Source organism: Rhodnius prolixus, unplaced genomic scaffold (assembly GCF_049639745.1).
Source record: "Rhodnius prolixus isolate KJV_2025 unplaced genomic scaffold, Rpr scaffold_2, whole genome shotgun sequence".
Lineage (NCBI taxonomy): Eukaryota > Metazoa > Arthropoda > Insecta > Hemiptera > Reduviidae > Rhodnius > Rhodnius prolixus.
Genome location: NW_027411592.1, coordinates 5184545 through 5202206, shown reverse-complemented (window position 1 = coordinate 5202206; position 17662 = coordinate 5184545). Strand labels below are relative to the sequence as shown.

Genomic DNA, 17662 nt, shown 5'->3' with positions numbered 1-17662 from the left:
GAAAATAAAAAAAAATGGATGAATTATATTTAAAGATACTATCTTTTGTGGTTAGTGTGTGGTTGGGGATGGTGCTTCATGTATTTTGTTGAAGGAAGTATGGTTGCCTACTGGAAGAGGGAGTGTATTTCATTGGTGAGAGCCATCACCGAGCAAGAAATGGAAGAAGGGTATAACAACCCTGCCCGGTCGCCAGTGGCGTTTGTGAAGGGAAGCGACAGAGGGTAGCGCAGGCACGAAGATCGTTCCCCTCTGGGAGCGCGCCGCCTCCTGCTCCGTCTTGACTACACTTGTGCTACTAGTAGTAGCACCACTACAGCCGAGCGTCGTCACAAGGCAATCTGCACAACTCCGATAAGAGTGATATCTTACCAAAGTGAACGCTGTGCTTCCCTCCTCCTCATCTTCCCGCTTCTTCCACCACTATCCCCCACAGTCTGTGTTAGATCGTGTGGCACGGCCCAGTGAGATTGATTTATCTGCCTTATCTATAATTGCAACCAAGCTCGTCCACTCCTCTTCTGATATTCTCTCTCAAAACTCTATCCAATCTCTTCGTCCCCTTCCTTCTCATCATTCCTTCCTATTTTTTCCCTTATTTTACTCTCTTCTCCCCTCCTTTTTTGCACAGCCCAGATTTTATTTTTCTACCTTTAGAGCGAGCAATAAGCTGAAGTGCAGCGCACGAGGATTAAGAAGGCCGTGTAAGACTGTCCTCGATTCCCTCCTATTCACTCGCTTAGTGTTCTACGCAGCGAGAAAAGCACAAAACTGATTTTCGCTACAATTATATTATTCATCCAAGTATTATTTCTTTATTTTTGTTTTTTCTTACTTTCAGTTAAGTAAAGTGATGCGGAAAGTAGGTGCTCCTCTGTGCTCTAGGTCTTCTTCAATTCTGTGACTCAAAGAAATAGCAGGAACTAGTTTTTATAAAAAAAAATTCTTTATTTTAGATGGCCGCGATTTGCTAAGGGTTCAGCTGATTGGTCACAATTTAACCATCCTCTCCTGCAATCTAGTAGATCCAATAATAATCACTCGTAAGAATTTAATTGCTGGAAGATCAGTCGGCTTTTTAAAAGTTTTGCTCGAATCAGCTGATGAAAACTGCCTAAACACTGTTCTTTTGATGCAGTGAAGGTACCGATTTAGATGAGACCTCCACGGTTCAGATGAAATGACGATTATTTTTACTTGGTTCTGACTTACGCTCCCGCCAGTCTGTCTTTGTTTCAAGTCGATGCGTCTTTCTTTAATTTTGGAAATCAATTTTATAATGACCTTTCATTGAGCCCTTCATCAACTGATCAAGAAATCAATAAAATAATAAAACTTAATAAACAATTTTTATACCCACACTATCAGTACCATAAACTTTGTGACCATTTTAAGAGGACAAAACTAAAAGGAATTTAAACTTATGTCTCAGCCCGGCGCTTCATGTTGAGTAGTGTTGGATATGCTAAACGCTCACAGATTACCGATGTTATCAGTTAGACAAAAAAAAAGAAGAGATTCCACCCACTGCTGACGTCTTCATCCGCTTGAATCCACTTCCTGTTATAACAGCTTTTACCCCTCCTAAAGTTTAGATAAACTTTTCCCACCACTCTTCTTCCAGACCCTCTAATCTTTTTCATAAGAAATACCGTTTACCAACAGTATGGCTGCTCTGATGAGCAGAATGTTGTCAACTCTCCTGCTTTAGCCTAAATATATATGTATATACTATAACTTAACGGAAAGAGCGGAAATTAAAGCCCACTCTCAAGTACTGAGTCTCTGGCAGAGAGAATGTTTTTGGGACTCCTTACGGTATGGGGAAAGACAGCTTCTACTTGTAAGTCTACCAATCGCTTGTTATTACCATTTCCGTCTCCAGTTTCATCTCCTGCACTACTTCTTACCGACCACCTCCAAAGAAGATGTAGATAGCGATATTCAACAAACAACTGGATTCAGGGCTGTTAATGTTTTTGCTGTAAAGAAAGCTTGTCTATGTAGCGTTTTCATGTTTTACTACAAATAACAAAAGTTTTCTTGAATATTCGCGATCAACGATGTTCTTAAACAGTTTGTTGCCGCTGTAATACAAAAAACGAGTGGAAACTTCACAATTTGGCATCGGAAATACTTCAAGTTCACGTTTTAATTTTTCCGGTAGATATTCAGTAATTTGGTTGATACAAAAAACCAAGTTTTTTTAAAAGCTTGAGATGTCCCAGAGAATGTATGTACAGTAGAGTGAAAATCTTACTTAGTCCTATTTACTTATTGTAAGTATATTATCTTATTAGAGAGCGAAAAAAAACATATGTACATTTGATACTTGTTTAATAGTTACATGTGTTATCAGTTGTTTTTGGTTTTTATTGTTTCTTATTTCATAATTTAATTTAAAAATAAAAATCACAAATTTGAGGAAAACATTTAGTTACAGTTGTTGAAATTAAGAAACAAAACAAAAATCATGTAAATGTTTTATTAAACTTTTCTTAAATATTAAACAAATATTTGTTATTTAATATCGTTGCAACAGCATTAGATTGTAGAAACAGTACTTAGAGAGTAATCTATTGGCGAACTGTGACACTTCATTACATTGTGCCCCAACTCTAGCGGAAGAAATACCTATTACAATTTACAGTCACTAAATTGAGTAATTAATTTGAATCCATTCTAATTTAAGCCAGTTTGTCATTTGGACGGTGAATTTTATTAGCTTTTACTAACTAATTCTTGTTCTCAAGTTTTCCTCTGCGGATCAAATTCTGGCGATAAAGTAGGGTGAGATGAATATTACTTAATCACAAGGGAAAGTTTAGAAAAAGTATTTTGTTTGTTTTCATGCTGGAAGTAGTTTTGATACAGTTTTATTATTATTGATTATTATTATTATTATTTATTATTATTATTTTGGCAAGTGTGTTTGGTTGAACTAACTGCATTAAATAAAAAGAGGCAGAAGTTATATAAAACAGATGTCCCTTTAAAATTGTTCAAAGATGTTTGACATGTAAGATTAAAGTGTTGAAATTCATGCTTTCTGCCCAGATCGCAATTTAAGGCAGTGCTTTTGTCGGTAGAACGAAATCTTTTCTTCATCTAGAAGAGAACTACTTCCTTCTTCAGAAGAAGCCTTTCAAAGCTGGCTGGTTTTGTGTGATCTTTTCTACTTGGTAAGCAAGAAGTGATCCTTCGTTCTAAGTATTAAGGGATCTTTACATAACCAACTTTCTAGCATTGCTGGTGCTAGGCCAGCGCCAAAGTAACTAGTAAAGACAATTGTATGAAGCTCTCTTTTACACATCTGCCGTAAAGTGGAGATATTCCGTGGAGAAAATTAGATTAACCTGTCCATCAAAGGTTCCTTTTTCGCATTCCTGAGAGTATTCCAACTAAAACATTGTACTGCAACCTTAAAAAATTCACATAATTCCTGCAGAAATAGTTGATTGGTACTACTGCTTGGGTTTAAGTCCTCGCATGCAAATATTAGCTCATCATACAAACACTTGCCGTACACATTGCACACTTTATAGACATTTCTATTCTCCGATCCCTTATCAGGAATATAATCAGGTGCAGAGGACCTTTGCTCCATTGAAACAAAACAAGTTTCTCTCATCCAACACTGACTTGATTATTCAGAGACATAATCAGTCGCCAAAGTACATGTTCATTTCTTAGTTTTACTAAAACATTTTAGAATTAACTTTATTTGATACATTCAGAAGAAAGGTTATTTGTGGTGAGTGGTACTCCTTAGCAGTTGGTCAAGATGTTACAGAACTATCAAGAACCCTGCTATACGACGTCACCCGCACACAACCCATTTGCTTAAGGGCAGAGCCTTATTTAAGAGCTTACTTGATTGGTTCCATCAGAGATTTCATTACAATCTTGTCAAGTCATGCCCTTTTTCTAATTGTTTCATTTTGCTGCACGGCACATCTCAACATATTGCCTTGAGCCCTCCAAAAATGGTTCAATTCGACCACTTATAGTTGCATCCTAGAAAGAGAAAGTAAAAAAGCCAAGAGAATTCTGATTTGCTCACATCTGGCGGAAGAGTGGACAAACTACTGCTGTAATTGGAGAGTGCTGCTCTCATAGTGGCAGTTATGAACTAAATTATTTTTATCTAGATTGTTCTTTCCCTCTCGCTCCTTTCTATCAATCTCTTTCACTCACTCTCTTCTCCACAAAAACATGTGACTTTAAAAAGAAAATATAGAATTTCAAGGTCAGAGCCATACAGTTGGTTTCCTTGCTTCCCACTCCATTTGAATTTTTTATTATAGGTTCTACTTTATCTACTTTTTTTGTCCCTAGGTTGTAGGTTGGACAGACCCTTCCATAGCTTGTGGTAGGTATCGATCTGGTTGCAGGGCAGAGCGGCGTGTTCGTCCATGCAGTCGGTCATATAGCTTAGTACAGTTTATGTCATTACTGATGTAAGATTTTGTTAAATTGCATTGATTATTTTAAAATAAGAATAAAAAACATTCGTCAACTTGAAAATAATTCTTTTTAGAGCCAGTGATTCAGTTATTTTTTTATTTATTTATTTTTTTTTTTTTTTTAAGAATTTTATTTAGCGATGCAACGCTATGGGTTACCGATAGTGATTGCATTTGTATCGGCTGCCTTAATTTATTTAATATTTGCACCATCCAAACCGTATTACACGGTTCACGCAGATGACACATTAGTACGAGCAGTTATAGTAAGTATTTACATTATAATGTCTTGCTTTTTTTACAAGTTATATTTATCTTTATTTTATTTAGCCTATTTCAGAGAATTTCAGGTTATAGTTTACGTCTTTATCAACAATTTGTTTATTTATTGATTTGATATCTCTTATGTTTTATGAAACTCTATTTTTTTAGTGCAAAATTAATTACGATTGCATCAATGCTTGTTTAGCATCTAATGCAATTTCTAATTTAATTTCTTTCAATAGGATGAAAAAATAAATGCCAGTTTTCAGTCGTAATACATTTATTCTGCCGAGCTTTCGACCTAGGGACTAGGTCATCTTCAGGGCTAGTTTACTAAGAAATATTTTACATTACAGGGTTGGTGTGACTTCTGTCTTGTCTGTTCATGGACTGTTCACCAAAAATAATGAACAGCTAATTATTTATTTCCTTACTTGGGAAAAAGGTAATAAGTATGGAATTAAAGTATGTGTTTTCAACAAAATATCTCAAAAACGAAGTATTGCTGCAAGCTCAATTTTTGCATTTGATAGTTTTGGTCGAAATTGATCAGCACCGGAGCTAAAATACAAGATTTTACAATTTTTTTTCCATTTATTACTGGTAGTTTTTTTTATTTTATTTTGTTAAACTGATATGGTCACCGATAAAAACCTGATTTTTTGTATAATTTTCTCTAAAAAAAATTGGGGATTCTTGATAACTGAGACTAGACTACATTCCAAAGTCCACTTTGTCTATTACAATGGTTCTCCAGCGGAAAAAAATGTTTATATTTAAAGTTTTGGGGAGAATGAATTTTGTAATTATATATTATATCTGTAGGGAAAGATATAGTGCAAATAAAACTTATGTTTTTTACTCTGTAATTTGGATATTCAGAATTAAAATTGTTAATGTAATTTGGATATTCAGAATTAAAATTGTTAACCGGAGGTCAAAAATATTTTTCACCGTGTAGCGAAGTCTTTACAGGGATGACTTCAAGTAGTCACTCTAGAATCACAAAGAGATGAGTCCGCTAAAGCAAACCACGGGATTAACCCACATTTCTCACGGCCTTAAGTTTCGTTGATAAAGCTAAATCTTTTGATTAAATGTCTTATATTCTGTTCGCTAGGAAGTTTTTTGTAAACGAATAAGTGAGTATTTTTGTTGATTCAGCGCTGTGGCTTAAGACAGACATACTCAATGTACAAGTTTGAAGTTCGTAACATAGACTTTTAGGAGCCTCTACTTTCTGCTTGTTTTCAGAAAGGAATGATTCCATCTTAGCTAATTATTAGCATTCAAAGAAGATAGAACACGTTTTTATGCTGGTAAAATCAACATGGTCCAAAAGACAACTCCAAGGAGATACCAAATACCGCAAATACCAGGTACACTGCTGGTTTAAAAAAAGAAAAGTCCAACTACGTCCCAGATTACCATCTATTCCTTATTATATTCTCCTCTTTATGATGTAAGATTGGTAAAGTTATTGTACATATTCCAAGTTAAAGGAAAACTAAATATTGTTTCGGAAAAATGGCACTTACGTTAGCTTTAATGTAATAGTCTGGTCTCAAGGTTGCTGCTGGCACCGAGATGAAATATAAAATTTGAATTTTTCTTTGCTTTTCTACTTTTTAAAGTTTTACAAAATAGCAAATACATAATAATAATAAAACAAATACTAAACATCTACACAAATGCCGAAATTTTTAAAAACCTCTTTACGAATTATCAATCTTTATTAAGACAGTTACTTCCGTTGAAAACCCCACGATTACAATAACATATCTACAAATATAATAAAAGAATCTAACCAGTTCTATAAGAAAAAGTAATAAATTTCAATCGAATAACAGTATTGTATTATATTGAAAGAATGTCTAGATTATTTAGAAGCAGGTAAGTAACTGGCATTGTTTTGAGCTTTGGGACAAGCCATTTTTGGTAGAGAGGGAGGCTAAGCTCCTTTCTATGAACCATATCACTAAATAGTTTAATATAATTTAAAACTGTATCTTTTTAATAATAGAGTGAACTATGCTACCTAAACCTCCGAGGTTAAGAAAAGGAAATCGCCTGGCCAAAGTTTAAATCCCTTGCACAATTTTCATTTCAGCATTCGTAAACTCCGCTTTTTTAAGAATTAGCTTTAATGTACTAATCGCAGCTTAATTTAGTGGAAATTCGGTGTTGAGGAAAGTGTCTGTTAGAACTGGAGGATGGCGTTGAGAGGAAAACTTGGGAAGTGTTCGTGCCAGATTCTTTTATTTTATTTTTCCTGTCTCAGAATTGGGTTTAAATTATTTTCATAACAGTTTAGAAGAAGATGGGTATTTAGTGTATTCTTAGAATTTAATACGTTGGAATAAATTCATATTTTTAAGGGAGAGGAAACAAAGTGAACAAAATTATATAATTTTAATAATCTTGTATTTTCTACATATGTATTTGTTAATGATAGCTGTGTGTAAATATAGTTTGAATTATTTTTCTAACACATCAAACACAAATAATTTATAATAGGGTAAAAGTTTATTTTTTTTTAATTAAACTTTTATTTTCTCATTAAAGTAAGTATTCTGTTCTAGTTGAATCTGCGGAATTCAGTTTCCATTTGTAAAAAAAAAAAAAAAAAAAAAAACACTTTTTCGGGCTAAAGGGACTTTTCATGTATTTCTTGTAACATAGAACATCTGACGATTAATATCTCGCTTGCGGGGGTAAGAGAAACTGGAAAATCTGATGAAAAACCCGCAAAACGGCAACCCCCAATTATGTTACCCTTTCTTGATACTTAATTGAGTTAGTTGTAAAATATTTTACATATTGTTTGGCTTTTCTTTGATTATGGTACTTGTTCTTGAGGTAACGTGTTGTCACAGTTAACCCAGTCTCAATCTCGATGATTTGAAGACGTCCCTTTTTTCAATTGCCTCAGTTGTAAAGAAAAAGTGACTTTTAAAATAAAGAAAACTACACCTAATCTTTCTTTAAGAAGCATGATTAAGGACAAATTTAAATTAATTGCCAAAACATTTTTCCAATGTGGAAAAAATCTGTGGACAGCTGTAGGAGGAGGGAAATAGCATCTGATTCTGCGCCAGGATCTCTTATTATTTCCGTGCGTGTGGCAGGGAGTTTTCTTGTCAGAGATGCTTGCTACTGAACTTGGGACTATTGAAGGGGCCAAAGTTGGGCATCCATTGGGCGAGTCCATTCTTTGGGACGGAAGACCGGGCAGTGTTCCAAGAAACTCCACTTAAGGCCAGAATGCCACAATAAAGTCCATCCCATTAGGATGTCTCACAGAGAATAGGCCAAGTCTCAATGCAGCCAGTGATTGGAAAAGAGGACAAAAGCCCGCAAAGATGAAAAGTATTGTGGGACTGGGCTCGATTCCCGGATTCGGCCTCTAATTTTATTTAATGTTAATATGAGAACTTAGTAGTGAATTGTGTTGGTTCGTCGCCCTCGTTTACATCTAATTTGGTTGTTGGACGTAGAGCTTGCCAGGAAAACAGGCATTACTTTTGCTACTTACTTTACTTTTTACTTTAGAAATATAATTAATGAACAGAAGTATAGTATAAACAATTATCTACACGATAAAAATAATATTTTAAGTAGGTAAATATATTGGGTATTTAAAATGAAATTATAACTTGACTGACCTTTATACTTGTTTTTTTAAATTAGTTGATGCAGTTTTACTGACCAACAATAGAAATATGAAATTAGATCTCATTGTCCAAGTATCCTGGTTAAACCTGGATTCAGGACTCGTCACTGGACACGGTCAATAGTAATGATTTTTTTATGAAAAAAGTAGCTTCTACTAAATTCAAACGTTATATTATTATTATTTTTTAAATTTGAAAGTTTTTTTACGTTTAGTTTTTTAGGACGAGAAGCTGCCTTTTTTCCTATTGTTATCGCATTCATTGCATCTCGCTCCGAGTGTTATTATTTGAAAGTTAAACACTAACTTCAAAGCCTTTAGGAAATACCCTTTTAATCAAACTTTCTTTTGCTGTTCAACTCATTTACTTTCTCCAAAGGCCATTAGACAATTAAAAAAGGCAAAAATTATAGACGAAAAATAATAATTTTTAAATTTGAATTGATGATAAGTTTTGTACTTAAGTTAGAGTGTCAAAGGTACCTTTCTTCACTAGTAAAATGGTGATAGAGCGTCATGAAAATAAATAATACAAGTCTTTTTGCCTCTTATTTTAAAAATAAATGATTTGGTTTTTTATTTCTAATATAAATATGTAAATAGGCCAGTTTTTATCAATATGTTGTGGGTGGTCAAAGTTCCCGATATTAATATATAATATCAAAGACTTAAATACTATAACATTTTGAGTTTAAAGATTTTCACATTTGAAAAATGGGAGCTCCTATACAAGAAATAATTATGCGTTACCACAAGATAATTTGTACTTCATTGAATTGAAGTAAAAATGGTGATAAAAAACATGACTAAATAATCATATTCCGTGAAATGCTTTTAAACTATTTTTATCTAATAGTACTCAACTTGGACTCCTTATTTAAAATAATTGGCTTTTTGCAAGGACTACACTATCAGCCAAGTCTTAATTACCGATCCGAAGACAGTGTTTGGTTCGTTACAATTTACTCTTATCTTCTTTTGTGATGCCTAGACGTAATTAATTTTGGCCTTTATTATATCATTTTTATATGGTGCATTGATTGTTGATTATAAATAATTATTGCTAAAAGCTACTCGATATAAGTTTGATCTAAAGCTGTAAAAGTTTGATAGTTGCTCTTTATTTTGTTGAAGTAATGAGTATTTTAATTTTCAAAATTGATAGTGAACGGTTCGCTATGTTATTCATCTATTGCAATTGGATTATGAAAACCTAAAAGCTATATATTTTTTCACTTGCGTTATTTCAGACGATACATTTTTTTTTTCTTTTTTGTTTACAATTCTGAATATTTCTTCAGATGATTATCGTTATTATTAATAAAATGTTTTTGCAGTTTTTCAGACATGGAGACCGTGGTCCAGTTTCCACATATCCCAACGATCCGCACCCATTTACTGACAGAAAGAAGTGGCCTCATGGTACTGACGGACTTACTAAAGTGAGTTCTTTTTTTCCTCACTTAAAATATTGTTAACTAGTAAAATTTGACACTCTAGTATAACTAAATAAATATAAATTTTCTTTTGGATAGTATAACATTGTTTATCTTTTTTTCTTTTTTGTGATAATCTTTTCATGAATTTCTTTATCCCTTAGCTTAGAATGAGGATGTTTTTCCATGCGCTTTAGCAACAAATATTCCGATCAGTACTCCTCAGCAGTGCATTAAAAGAAAGTATAACTCCGAGCGTTCGATTAAATCGCTAAGAAGTTTAATGTTTTTTGGTCCGTTATGTCTTTTTTATCAATATCTTCATCAAAGGCTCTTGCAATTTTTTCTTTGCCAATCGCCTATTTTTCTTTAAGGAGTGAAAATAACTTTACTTCAAATTTTCCTGCCCTATAAACGATGTGTAATGTTTTACAATAGAATTGTATTCAAGTTTGAACTGGATTGGAGCATTCTTGTGAGTAGGAACCTATGTGCACTTAGTCAGTACCGAATTAAGTATTTAGTTTGTGCTTCCCTGAAATTGTTATAGATCGTTTTATCAGTCCGTCTCCAATAGTGCATCTTGCACGGTCGTAGCATTTTCTTTTAATAACTTTTTTCTTTTGTTGTATCTTTTGACAAAAGTTACAGCAACGAAAAAAACGCCTTGATGAATTAATAAATATATTTTTCGGTTTTTACAGAAAGGAAAACAAGATTCGTACGCTTTGGGCAAAGTGTTGCGCAATAGGTACAAGAATTTCCTGCCCGACGCTTACTATCCAGACGACATAATTGCGTATTCAACTGGGAAAGAACGGACTCATGCAACAGCCGCTCTAGTGCTGGCTGGCTTGTATCCACCAACAGCCGAAGAGAAATGGTCTGATGAGTTGTCTTGGCATCCAATACCTATTTATGGAGACATAATTTTCAATGTAATTTTATTATTTTATTACTTACATGTTCTTCTGCGGTCTAGATTAGATTGCAGTCAGTCTCAATGTGTCACTAATTATTCTTCTAAAGTTCTTCGCTGAGTGAGTTTAGAGGTAAAAGAAAAAGTAGTAATCGCCTATTTTTTTTAGACGGGGCTTAAGTTCAACAACCAACCATGCAGGGCGCATGGATTCGATAGTGGAAGATCCATGGTTCAAATCCCGCGTGTATCTACTTTTTATTTGTTAGAAAATGAATTAATAGTAAAGTTTGTGTTTCCGCCCTAACCAAAACATAAAAACTTAATAGCATTAGCATGTATCTTTTGTTTCTATGAAATTATTTATCAACTTTTGAAATTTCTCTCGTATACTGATTCTTCAGTTCAGACAATAAATTCTTTCTTCTATAAAATCTGTTCGAGAGAAAACTGAGGGAAAAACAGATGCAATTAGGTTAAAAGCTGTTCCCAAATATGAGAAAAAACCGGACGTAAACATTTTAGGTGATAGAGAGAGTAAACAAATTGAAAGTTATAAAAAATTAAATGCAAAAATTGTCGAATAGGTATGTTTTCCCTTAACGAATATGATTTTTCTATTTTAAAATAAATAATTGTTCTAGTGTGAACTGTTCATTTTATGCTTTAATTTAACTATAATATTTTCCTGAATCAACCAAAATGATGCTTCATGTGCAGTCTTAATGCTAAAATATAAGTTCAGAGAGTCTGCTAGTTGATTAGGTTAGGACCTTTAATGCACCCTGCCCTTTTTATAGCTGTTTACTTTTAATCTTCCAAATAATATGATCTGTTTTGATAATTGGCAGAGTAACATTCCATCGTCACTCCTTATGTAGAATTTAATATCCTTTAGATTGGTGTAAGTAAATTTCTGTAGCTCTAGCCACCTAGGAATTAAAGCTTAATTTTCTAATAAAAAGCATAATTGATACATTAAAAAAATTATAAAATGTCCCATTACTCGAAAACGATTGACAAACGGATGTTTGTTTTAAATTAGCCAACCTCGTACACCAATTTATTCACGTAACCATCTTGCTGAAGGGGCGAAAAAATAATACAACACTCTGGGCACCAGTCACCCTTTCTACGCCACTGTCCTTTGGTGGCAGACAATAAGTATTTCTTATTTTTTAACTAATTGATTTATTTTAATTACTTCAAATTTATTGACCTCCCAACCAAAATCATTACATTATAAAATATAATAATCCAAGTAATCAACTCCTTGAACTTAACTCGTGTAATATTTAAGGGAGTTGTACTTATTTAATTCAAGATAATAATACTTCATTTTTTAATTGTATTCCTACCTTTCTCTAACTTATTGATTTATTATTTCGCTAAAGGCATTTTAATTTCTATTTATTTTGGTTTTTTGTCAGAACTTTGAATGGATTTGGTCAAATTTTGAACATTATTTTTTTTACTTTTGTTTATTAAATACTTACACTAATATAGAAATTTTGATTGAAGTTTTTTCAGTAAAGTAATAAATTAATAACATTTGTTTAAGCGAATTAGTCAATTAGAATTTTTACTGAATTTTTATAATATAGTTGCTAATTAAATAAACAAGTAAAAAAAGAAGAGAAAAAAGAAAATTGCATTGAAAAATGGGGCAGTGTTTAGTTACACAACGTGTACTAGTTTTGTAATTATTTTAAAATAATATTGTTTTCTATCTTTTTATTTCTTTGATGATTATACAGAACACAAATGGATTGGGTTGTCCACGTTTCAGAGAAGAGTCTCTAAATGTATTCGCTGCATTTAATGAAACATTCTTTAAGGAACATGGACAAACATTGTCTTATCTAAGTCACCATACTGGATTAGATCTTTTCAAAGATCCATATCCTTCAGTGATAAAAATAGGAGATTGTCTAATTATGCAGGTAATTGTTTTCAACATCATAATGTTTACTACATTACCATAATAATACATATATATAACTTCAGTATATTTATTTTATTCTTTTTTATCGTGTCTACTAATCAGAACATGACTAAATGTTTGATACTAATTTTACAGAGCAGATCTGGATTTGAATTACCCGATTGGTCAAAAGAAGTGTTTCCTGATAAAATCATCTCCATATTAAAAGAAATTTACAATAAATATGCCCTAGGATCGGAGGTGCATCTTCAACTCGGTGGAGGTCTGTGACCCTCATCATTTTAAATGATAATTAATTTAATTTCTAGTTGCTGTAAGGCGGAAGTATTTTAATTCTGCTTATTAGAAGTTGTAATAATACTTTCTCTTTAAGAGTTTAATCGTGGTGATTATTGTTTGTTTGGGGACGTATTTACTAAAATACGGAGGTGTTCTGGTGGTATCTTGACTTTCTAAAATCTTGCCATCTCAACCTCACATGCAATTTCCGTTAACTCAGTGCTATCCTTGAATGATTTATATTCTAAATATCCAATTATCCAGTAAATACACACCCTCCAAAAATAAATTGAAAAAGGAAGGGACTTAGATCCTTTTTATTTGGGTACTCAGTCACTATGAGATTCAAGGAAAAGTTGTTGCAGATGCTGTAGTAAAAGAAGCCCGTTTGAGAATTGGCCACACGGTTACCTTATGGTAACGTTATGGTTGGCAATCCGATCCCTTATGCAATACATGCAACGTGTATGATAGTACAACATATTGTTTTTCAAACCAACGTAGTAGGCGTCAGAAGAGTATTTCTAAGTTAGAAATACTAACCTTTTAAAGGACGTCCTGAAAAATTAGTACTCTCCCCTGGATGAATTAATCCATTTTTTTAAAAAAGACGGAAGTATACGACAAAATTTAGTTAGTGTCTAGTAAATGGAATTTAATAATTTATTTTTGTAAACATTAGCTTTAAGATTTAGGGATTGAAGTACATTTGAACATTCAATCCCAACCAATTGTAGGATATAAATTTTCAGTGAGTATATTATAAGTACGGTTGGAAAGTATTTATTTGGAAGGCGCGTAATTTATTGGTTGTATGTATTTGTAATAAGTATGTGTTTGTGCTCGTATGTGGATGAGAGTGTGTATGCTGTAGGTTAGAGTATTGTAACTCTCTCATTTTGGGAATGCAAAATAGGACCGTAAACATCATATCTACGGTCAGAGCACAACAACCGCAAGGCTCATTGCTAAACTAACAAATCGTTATTCCAAGTAATTGCTTTCTCTGGTTTTTACTTTTTGTGATTCCTCCCTCTTCCTCCCTAATTCCAGGATTGTAGTACTTATTTTAGAGAAAGAGAAATTTACATACTATAGATTGTAGTGTTACACATTGCTCTAATAACAGATTATATGTAATTTGTTTTGCAGGACTGATGATTCAACGAGTTTTGGACATATTTAAAAATGGTAAACGTAAATTATATTTACATTCCACTCATGACCTGTTACTCATGCTACTAGAAGGAGCGTTGGGAGTTCCAGGGCCAATACCAATCCCACAACCGACAGCAGCAGTTCTTATTGAACTGCATAATGTATCTGGCAGTAGAATTGTCAAGGTGAATATCTAAATATTTGTACTTATTTCTTCTCCATCATTGGTAGTGTTTCAATTTCAGTAATTAGTGCTTAGAACAGTAGATTAATTTGAGTTCCATTACATTCTAAATGTTGGTTTGTGAATGTAAATACTCTCCTAAGCCAGTTATACTGCATTTTTTTCAAAATGAAATATTGGTGATTTGAACTTTTAGACCCCTTTTTGTTATAAGTGATCCTGTTTGAGCAGATCGGGGGAGGGGAACTGCGACACAAAAATTTCTGGAGAGAAAAAGAGTTCCTGTACACATATTTTTTTTAAAAAATGAGACTATATTACTTTTGAAGAGGGTGTACTTTATAATTCCAAATGCTCTGCTTCTAAATAATACATCGGCCCTTCCTTACTTCTCTTTGTTCGTAGAATACAGGGCGCTTTTGAATTCTGTGTATTTTAAAATAGTGCGTTTAGATGAAATTAGGAATTGCCTGAAAGTTTACTAAATCCAAATAATTCCATAATTATTTATATCTACATCGCTCCTTTTTATTGTAAACGATTCTGGCAGAAACTATGTTTTTTTAAAATGTTTATCTGATGAAGGGATTATGGAATTCAGCTTTAAATGGATTTATATTAGCATCTATTGAGTGCTGCAATAGGTTCTTGTTTTCGCTTAAACATCTCCAGAACGGTGGTTTTTATCACTCTTGCACTTCTTCACCTATTAGTTGAGAAGAAGATATTGAGAGCTTATCCAGAAAGGCTGGATTGTTGCCAGCTGAGGGAAGGTAATTTACGTTCACTATGTTTTGGGGGTGATCAGGAAATGTGATTTCCAAACGACTAGTGCTCAATCATATCATCCTGGTTTATATAACCAGCAGTTAGAGGGGAATCAAGTTAATTGACCATTTTTATTAATGCACTCATTTAAACACAGGTTGTTCATTTATTGATTACCATATTTTCAGAAAAATAAAGAAGGCTAAGTGTGATTTTGCTTTCTAGCCATTTTCAGGACTAAGCAAAGTTTTTTTTTTTTTCTCAAATCTTGAGATTTCAAACAGATCATTTTTATTCTCAGGCCTTTCTACTTCAGCATAGCGGATGTAAACATTTTGAACCATTACAAATGAATTGCGGTCTACATGAATGTTTATTAGAAGAATTTGAAGCTATGACATCAAATTTAACAGTTCAAGATTATTATAAATTATGTAACGAAATATCGAATCAGCTCAAGGAACCCGATCCGGTTGTGCGATCAGTTGGTGCAACACCTGTTCCTTATTATTAAAACTACAAGTAGTCGATTTTTATCTAGATAAGATCTTTAAAATAAAAAACGTAAATTATATTGAATAAAAGCGTTAGCACTTAGGGAGGCGCCAGATCAAGTAACGTTCTAACTTTTTTTAAAATAATTTTATCGTTATTTAAAATATTTATTTTTAGTTTTATTATTTCTTATGTTTATGATTTTATTGTAAATTAGAATTATTGCTGTATGTTTAATACTTAGTCAATAGGAGTAATTTATATTTTAATTAGATTCTTTTCAGTTTAATTTCATTTTGGAATCGTCTTCCAAAAATGAAAAAGTTGTAACTATCTGCACAATGATTTAATAGACCCGGCAAATGTTTAAAATTCTTTAAAAAAAGAATCAATTTTATTTATAGTCATTGTGTGTGTGTGACAAAACAAAGAGAGGAGAAATATTTCAATAAATAAATTCTATATTACCTATCTCTGCAAGAGTCTTTTTTAGAATTTTATATGCAATTAGCTATTTGTTCTGCTCATAAATAAAAATAAAAATTACATACCCCGAGCAAACAAACAAAAATGATTTTGACTATTGTGATTTAATATTAAGTATTTAGGTACTAACAAAAAAAAAAAAAAAAAAAGAAGTAAAACACAAATATTTAGCGTAGGGTTTCCGAAGTCGTTTTCATGAATTTTTTTTAGAATGACAGTATTTTCCAAATAAGTGAATTTTGAAAAAATGATAAGACTTTATTATCATTTAAATCTACGAAAACTATATTATTTACATCAAGTCCAGTAATTTTGTAGAAAAAATATTGTTCTGTCCCTAAGTTTTGTTCCGCTGTTAACACAGCTTCAAAAGTATTTCTCTACAAAAATAATTTAATTTGTTTCATATCCTAGAATTAAACCATAAATTTTTACTACTCAAATTTACTAAATTCACTAATAAGTTCCTATTGGATATTTAACGTTTGAATTTTTATTTTAATTTTGTTTTCTTTCATCTCTTAATTTACAATTATCGCCTATTGTTGATTTGGGGTAAAAGAGAGCTTTTATTCTCAATTTTATACACAGTCGGTATTGGAAGAGGACCAAAACGTTCTCCAACATCTATTTTGTAGTTATAATTCGTCATATAGACAATAAAAAAGAAGGTAACAAAACGTACATTACTTGTATTAAAATGTTTGGAATCTCCAAAACGAAGTTAAAAGAAAATTCATCAATTCGTATTTGGATTGAAGTAATTGGTTTTTTCAAAAGCTCTGATCCTAGTTTTCTTCGGATATTATCGATGATTAGCGGATATTTAGTTACAAATTTAAGATAAATAATTTTTTTATTTGATAAAAGAAAAAAAGTAAAACATTGAAAATGATTTAAAAGCCAGTATTACATTTCAGAACTAGTGAGTCTAACGAACGCTAGGTCTTGAATTGTATTCAAATCTACATGTACTAATTGTATGTAGATTAATTTAGTTGAATTTCACACATAATTGTCGCCTGCATAGTTTTATCTTTATTAAATAGATTGTTCACTTGGAGACTTTCTCAAATGACACCCTTGATTTCCATCAAACATCCAGTATTGATTATATACACCTAGGTAGACACTAAATTTCATTTTTCTAGAAAAAATATGTTTAGGAAAGTGTTGCCGGTTTTGCTCTAAAGGTCATTTCATTGTGGTTCATGGTTTTACAGAGCGTATAGTTTGTAAGAAGTTAAATAAAAATTTGGCACAAAATTTGTAAGTTAGTGTCTGTCTTTAGAATTATAGTAAGTGAAAGTTGTGTGAGTATCCACACAGATTTTTTTTAAATTCTAATGTTGAAGTTTTGATAAAATACATATTTCTTTACTTTAAAATGCCAATCTTGAAAGAAAGGAACTTTGGGCTACTCACTAGTAGCAATAATATTAAGTATTCAACCCTTACTATTTTAAACTGAATATTACTGGTTCTTAAAAATAATAATAATAATAATAATTTTTTGTAAATAAAATAAAATTGTGTATAATTTTCTTCTTTTTTTGTGTAACCAACAAAAACCCAAATTCCTACCTTCA

At 32.3% G+C, this 17662-nt stretch overlaps 1 protein-coding gene across 2 annotated transcripts; it reads left to right on the top strand.

The window, feature by feature from the left end:
* The first annotated feature begins 4300 nt into the window (after nucleotides 1-4300).
* On the top strand, nucleotides 4301-16935 carry LOC141450329 (prostatic acid phosphatase-like). 2 transcript variants are annotated; one of them, XM_074120642.1, is made up of 8 exons: nucleotides 4301-4460; nucleotides 4593-4732; nucleotides 9741-9845; nucleotides 10544-10777; nucleotides 12516-12701; nucleotides 12839-12965; nucleotides 14135-14325; nucleotides 15394-16935. In XM_074120642.1, exons 2-8 carry the CDS (start codon nucleotides 4607-4609, stop codon nucleotides 15604-15606), a joined length of 1182 nt encoding a protein of 393 aa, XP_073976743.1. In that variant the 5' UTR covers nucleotides 4301-4460; nucleotides 4593-4606; the 3' UTR covers nucleotides 15607-16935. The 2 variants fall into 2 exon arrangements, with proteins under 2 accessions (XP_073976743.1, XP_073976744.1); XM_074120643.1 differs by lacking the exons at nucleotides 4301-4460; nucleotides 4593-4732 and adding an exon at nucleotides 6008-6109.
* Nucleotides 16936-17662: the final 727 nt, after the last annotated feature.

Coding starts and splice junctions, on each gene's coding strand:
- LOC141450329 (XM_074120642.1), top strand. CDS start 4,607: ATGCAACGCTATGGGTTACCGATAGTGATTGCATTTGTATCGGCTGCC. Junction 4,733..9,740: donor CATTAGTACGAGCAGTTATA/GTAAGTATTTAC, acceptor ATGTTTTTGCAG/TTTTTCAGACATGGAGACCG. Junction 9,846..10,543: donor GTACTGACGGACTTACTAAA/GTGAGTTCTTTT, acceptor CGGTTTTTACAG/AAAGGAAAACAAGATTCGTA.